The sequence below is a fragment of the Anopheles cruzii genome, chromosome 2 (assembly GCF_943734635.1).
Source record: "Anopheles cruzii chromosome 2, idAnoCruzAS_RS32_06, whole genome shotgun sequence".
Classification (NCBI taxonomy): Eukaryota; Metazoa; Arthropoda; class Insecta; order Diptera; family Culicidae; genus Anopheles; species Anopheles cruzii.
This window is the reverse complement of record NC_069144.1, coordinates 37,619,811-37,625,810: the sequence shown is the minus strand read 5'-3', so window position 1 is coordinate 37,625,810 and position 6,000 is coordinate 37,619,811. Positions and strand designations below refer to the sequence as shown.

Below are 6,000 nucleotides of genomic sequence, written 5' to 3'. Positions count from 1 at the left end.
CTGAATAGGGCGGCCAGTGAGCCCGTAGGGAGCCATTTGCGCCGCTTGCTTGGGCGTGCAGAAATGTTATGAAAAATTCCCCGAAGCCTCGAGTACCGAAATTAAATCCCTCCCGATGGAGGCGCCTGGTGGCTGGTGGCTTATTGGTATGGAAATTTCATTGCCCCAATCACATCTCGTACGACGGGCCGTCTTCGGTCGAGTGTGACCCAATTTCCCACCCACCTACCACTGTGTGTGTGTGTGCCACCGTGAACAATGCGCATGGCGGGAGCCTCCCATTCGCTGTTCATTTCGGTGTTTCTGGTGCAAAGCATACATAAAAATATGCGCCACCCGAAAAGGAGAAGCCCCGGTGGCAAGCGACCGCCCGGGCCGGAATCCCCGTGCGAACGATGAACGCAGAAAGGAAATGATAATGTTTCGAGATGGCACATTGACGCTCGTGATGGTCGAACGCCCCGCCACGAGAGATGAGTTATGCCTCCTGCCGGGCACCGGAGACACAACGTTTGCTTGAAGCCTGGTTTGGATTATTCTTCTGCCTGCGAGCGGCAGCAGAGAAACGGAAATTAAAGTTCTAAGCCCACCGGGGGCCATAAACCTGTCCCGGCGGGTGATATAACGAAAGAGACAGCGTGGTTTCGGTAGATGAGAAGAAAGAACGGAAAAGAACGTTAAAGCCAACTTGTTTATTCTGTTTTCGGCCCGATGTGGCCTACCGGGCCTATGGTCTCGGACCGCACTCATAAGTTGTTTATCTTTATGGGGGCCGAAAACATAAACTGTGAGGTAGAAAGTGCATAAGCTGAGTGTGTTCGATGGAAAACGGATTCATATTTGCATCGCTAGGCCGGCGACCGTGACCTTCGGACCCATTTTCCGATATTCGCTCGATTCTCAATCACTGGCCGTCGGCGAAGGTACCGTCGGATGAAGGCCTCTCATCTCAGGCGGACTGCCACCGGACGACGGTGGTTCTGAACGGTGGGTCTGAAAGTTTTCTTTCAAATTCGCAGGCATCGGCAATATTGAAAAACCCCATAGAAAAAAAGGAACACCACAAACCCGGAGCTCATGAAACCCCGGAACCGAGTGGATTTGTGGTGGCTTGGCGCAAGTGGTCGGTTCTGGGTGGCGGATCTCATCGATGGGCGACCAACGACGGTAGGGTGAATGTGATAGAATGAATCGAATCGAATGTAAATTTGCTCCACCTCCACCTGGACCGATTCGAGAGGCGGTGTCGTCATCGTTGTGTTCCAGCTACTTCCCGCAGCCACTAGACGACGAGAAAGATGGTGAAACTCAAATAAAGCAAACCCAACCGACAACCTACGATGGTAGCCGGTGGCGGTAGTCGCGGTACCAGTAGTAGTAGTAACGCCAGTAGTGTCACTGAACACTGAACCAAGTGTCCGCGTGTGTGTGTGTGTGTGAGTGTTTGTGGATGTGCATAGGCTGCCGTGCCCAAGGGAGATTATGTGAGAAAAAGGCGCTATGTTCGCAGTCGGCCGACCGGAAGGTGAAAGTGTCGTTCGCAAACGAAACACTGGGAAGGCAACACTGCCGGACACTCGGCACTGCGGGTGACACCAGCATCGGGTGTAGCAGCATACAATCGGACGGACGGCCCGAACAGAAGGAGAAAGAAAAACAACCCACCCAACCAAATTGCTCCCCCGACAAAAAAGTAGAATTTAAAGTAAAAAAAAAAAGAAAGCCAAGTGTCGAGTGGTGAGCGTGATAAGCGGGAAAAGCGCGACTAAAGAAAAGGATACGCCGTTTGAAAATGGCCGTGAATGTGCTGGACGTGGATCATTTCGCGATCAGTGCGATCGTGACGGTTGTGATGCAGATCATCTTCTTCCTGATCGCCGCCATCTTTCAGCTCGACAAGCTGACGGACTTTGCCGGTGGCGTCAACTTTATCATAATTGCCTTACTGACGTTCTTTCTCGGCCAGATCGACCGTGCACTAAAGGTAAGGGTCCCAAGGATGATGGCGATGATGAAACGGCTGATTTAGGAGTACGAATGTTCATTTATTTGACTGTTGTTAACTGTTGGCAGAACGTAATGTCAAGAGAAGCAGGACTTCAAGACGGTCTGCATTCGTAATAGATTGTCTCATCATGATCTCATATTTAATTGTTCAACGCTCCACATTTAAGTAATTTAGACATTGTTTATTCCCGGTTCAGAAGAAATCTTAACTCCGATGCTTTTTTCGTCACACATTGAATAGCGAAAAGAAGTTTAACTACTAAACATATGAACAATATGTGAAAATATGAGAATATCTTCGTTTGGAATCGCTCTTTTGAGACTTTGATGGTTCTTTTGAGGTTCTAAGAGCAAAATTATCAGTCTTAAATGACATTTTGATTTAATCTCTTAAACTGGTACGTGGACTAGAGGCCAAAGGTTAATTTGACCACCGCGAAAACGAGTTTAGTTGAAGTTGGAAGCTTAAAGTTTTCAGTTTTTCACACCGATTCCCTTTTTAGCTTGGTATTTAAGCAACTATACTTCTTCTTCTTTTTGGCGCTACAACCGCTGGGCGGTCTTGGCTTGCACCAGAGAGATAATGTTAATCTCTGGTTCTCTTTCTAAATATTTAATTTTTTACGGGCGGGATTGTTAGCCCCGCCCCAACCCCCTGTCACGTCGGTATCGGGAATCGAAACCATGGCCGGTTGAGTGACAACCGATCCCCGGATTCGAACCCAGGCCAGCTGCGCTGACAGCGAAGAGCATTACCGACTGCTCTATCAGCGGGGTAATTTGCAACTATAACTAAGTAACTATAATAGATTTAATTATTTCTGACTAATAATAACATGATATTTGTTTACATGTTTCATATTTAAAATGCAAAATTAAGGATGAGAAATGCATGGAGAACAATTCACCAGACATTACACTCTTTCTCAGTTTAGCAAAAACATTTAAAAATTAATAACTAACTGATAAAGAACGTCGAATTGTCATATGATTTTTAATGGTGAAACAATGCCTATGCCAATTTTTCGATCGGCATGCTTTAAAACGTCTCTTATTTGGAGAAAAGCTGCTCTGAAGTGATGATTTTTTTCTAAATATGGGTTAAATTTGTTTCTTTAGTATCAATGGTCCATAAATACAGCAAAACTATCGTGAACTATCATTACATAATGTTTTTAATCGTTTTTTGAATGGTAATACCTTTTGTGTTCTTTAACTAAACTTCTTTTTGTTTTCCATTGTTGTTAGTGGATCAGAACTGAAATAAGTATGTTCTAAAAATTGATAAAAGGCTCCCATGGTTTAAGGGTAGCCTTTGTGATGGCTTCAAACCTAAGTCTATATTATTAATAACAATAATTGAAGTATTTAAAGCTTATCAAGCTGCCCACCAAGAATTTAAAATATTTCATAAAACGCCATCACTGGCCGCATGTCGCAAAAGAATTTTTGATGTTCACCCAGGAAAAGGAATGTCCAGATCCCTGGCCCCGCCCAGCATCCGTTTAAATTTCCACCCGGCATCGGGTGAACTAACCCGATCGGAACCTTGTTCCGTCCCTCGGCTGTCCATTGATTTGCCCCAGGTGTGTTTGTGTGTGAATATTTTTACCATACTAAAACTTTTCCACTCTATCAAACGACGGTGGTGCGGTTTTGCTGCCCCGATGCACCACCCGATGTACGAGCGCGGGAAGTTCCAAAGCTACTGGCGCCGTCGAACTTTTATCCTGCAACATTCGTGTGCGCTATGAGCTGCAAAAAATAAACCCCCCTTTCTCGATGGCCCGTGGCCTACCACCCGTGTGCATGCACATATAACCCGAAAGGGCCAACGAGAGAGCGTACATTTCAGAACATTTTTTATGCACCATCACCGCAAGCGCAGATCGAAAGTGTAAATCGGTGCCGTGCACCGATCGTAAATGACATAAAAATCGATGCGCCACTCTAGTCAATCGAATGCGCTGTTGGTCGTCGAGCGTTCACCGAGTTGGCAAAATCTGTCGGGATGGCTCTTTCAGTGAACTGCGAAGCACCCATTCACGGTCGTGAAGGTGTCGTAATGGTGCAGTTTATGATTAGTTTAACGCCACACATGCAACAGGCGAAGCTCGTCGTCATGATTTTTGTGGCGCTGGAAACGTAGCCGGAAAAGGTTGAAGTGTTGAGATCAAGAATGCAATCGGATAATGAAGTGAAATTCTCGAGAACCAGATTTATGGCGTCGTTCCACTCGTACGATTTATTTTGCTTTAAAAGGAATCTACAAAACTGCAGCCACACAAACTAATTATTCCAGAACTCGAACGACAAAACACCATGGCGGTTAAATTATTCAAGTCCGTTCCAAAACAAACCGGAAACCGGGTATCTAGTGTCCAGGTGTCGTCTTTTAATTTGTGCATAAATTAGCGCAGGAGAGAGGCGAACGGACCCGGAATGCCCGATTGCCCGGCGCTTACGAACTACTTTTCACGCCCGACTGCGATCCCTTTTTGATACTGTTGGTCTGTAGCTTTGTTTGCGGTTTTCCCGACCTGCCCGAGCTCGGGGGTCGCAACGGGCGATAGTTTCACACCAAAGAACAAAGAGAAAAATCTTCGGTCATTTGTTGGCTCCACAAAAAAAGTGGGGAAAACAAACCCGTTGTTGGAAAAGCTAAAACACAGTGCACACGATATACTCGCCGGGTTCGCCCGGGTAATGAATTTGCCCACCAAAGGGAAGCACATAAATAAATGATGCGAAAAGAGAAAAAAAAAACCGAAACGAAAAGCTGTGGCTTTTCCAACCCGCGAGGCCTTCACTTTTGCGCTGGAAAGCGGGCCACCCGCCGGCCAGCCAGCATTCGGTGGGAAAAACCTTCGTTCGAAACCCGCGCTAAACTTGCCGGACCATGGCGAGCCAGACGATTGCCCTCCTTTTTCGTTAGTTCGGCTGGTAGGGTGGTGTTTTGGGTTGGGTTGGGTTTGTTTTAACGAATAAATTTTCCGGGTCCACCGGGTTCCGGTGGACGGAAAGTACCTCATTTCACGTGGGCTAACGATGTGGGACGGGTGGACGGGCGCAGATTACTTACAGCTCACGAACCGGAAGCCGTGTGGGTCGGCCGAGGTGTCTTTTTTGGGCACGGCCAAGCCGAACCGAGCCGGAGGCCAGTGTTGTTTCGTTTATCTCGACGACGGCCTTCCGTTGATATGTTACGCAGTGGCAGCAGGACCACAAAACCTACACGCCAAATGTCCTTTAAATAGATAGCGTACCGTCTGCCCGCTTCGCCTTGTTTCGACCTTGCCCGCCTAAGCGCTGCGGATGCTGCTGCGTTGTTAGCTTCTCGAGGGCCAGCACCGAAATCTTATTTGAATCGTCACGACAGTACACGCCACTGTGCCACTCCTTCTGGGTCGTTCTTTTCGTGCCAATCGCGCGCACCAAATAAAAAGAGGGTCTGCATAATTCATGAGATTAGACGAGATGTGGTTAAGGAGCCAGATTGTTTGAAAGAGAGACAGAGCGAGCGAATGAGAGCGAAATTAAAAGTGGCAAAAGAAAGTCAGACAGTTGTGAAAAACGAAACACTCCAAAAGTCAACAAAAAGCACCCTTAACCGGTTTGGCTAAAACACTAAAAACCCCCGCCCGGCCCACGGTAGCGGGAACTTCCGGAAAGAAGTGAGCTTAGCCTTTTGTTCGGTTCGGTTTGACACACTCCGAAGCGAATCCCCAAACACGCCACTCGGAATGTCGACCAAATTAGGTCGTCGTAGGTCCGCTGCTACGCTCCATTGTTCGGTTCGGTTCCGGTTCGCCGGTTCGCCGAAGGCGGTTAAATGGTATAGCCGCCCGGTCCGTGAGCGTCTTGCCGACGCCATTCGGGGACGACTTCCCGGTTTGCCCGGTGCGTGGGAAACCGATTGAAGGTCGTCCGTTTTTCGCCGTAAACGATTGATATAATCTGCCAGAATCGGGTGTCGGTTGCGAGAATCGAGTG

At 47.6% G+C, this 6,000-nt stretch overlaps 1 protein-coding gene across 1 annotated transcript in view; it reads left to right on the top strand.

Moving 5' to 3' along the window:
* The first annotated feature begins 1,792 nt into the window (after window positions 1-1,792).
* The window catches only part of LOC128268167 (uncharacterized), a 34,667-nt gene continuing 30,459 nt past the window's right edge, over window positions 1,793-6,000 (top strand). The window contains exon 1 of the mRNA XM_053005193.1: window positions 1,793-1,984. Within this exon, the coding sequence (XP_052861153.1) occupies window positions 1,793-1,984 (192 nt within the window). The remainder of the gene's footprint in view (window positions 1,985-6,000) is intronic.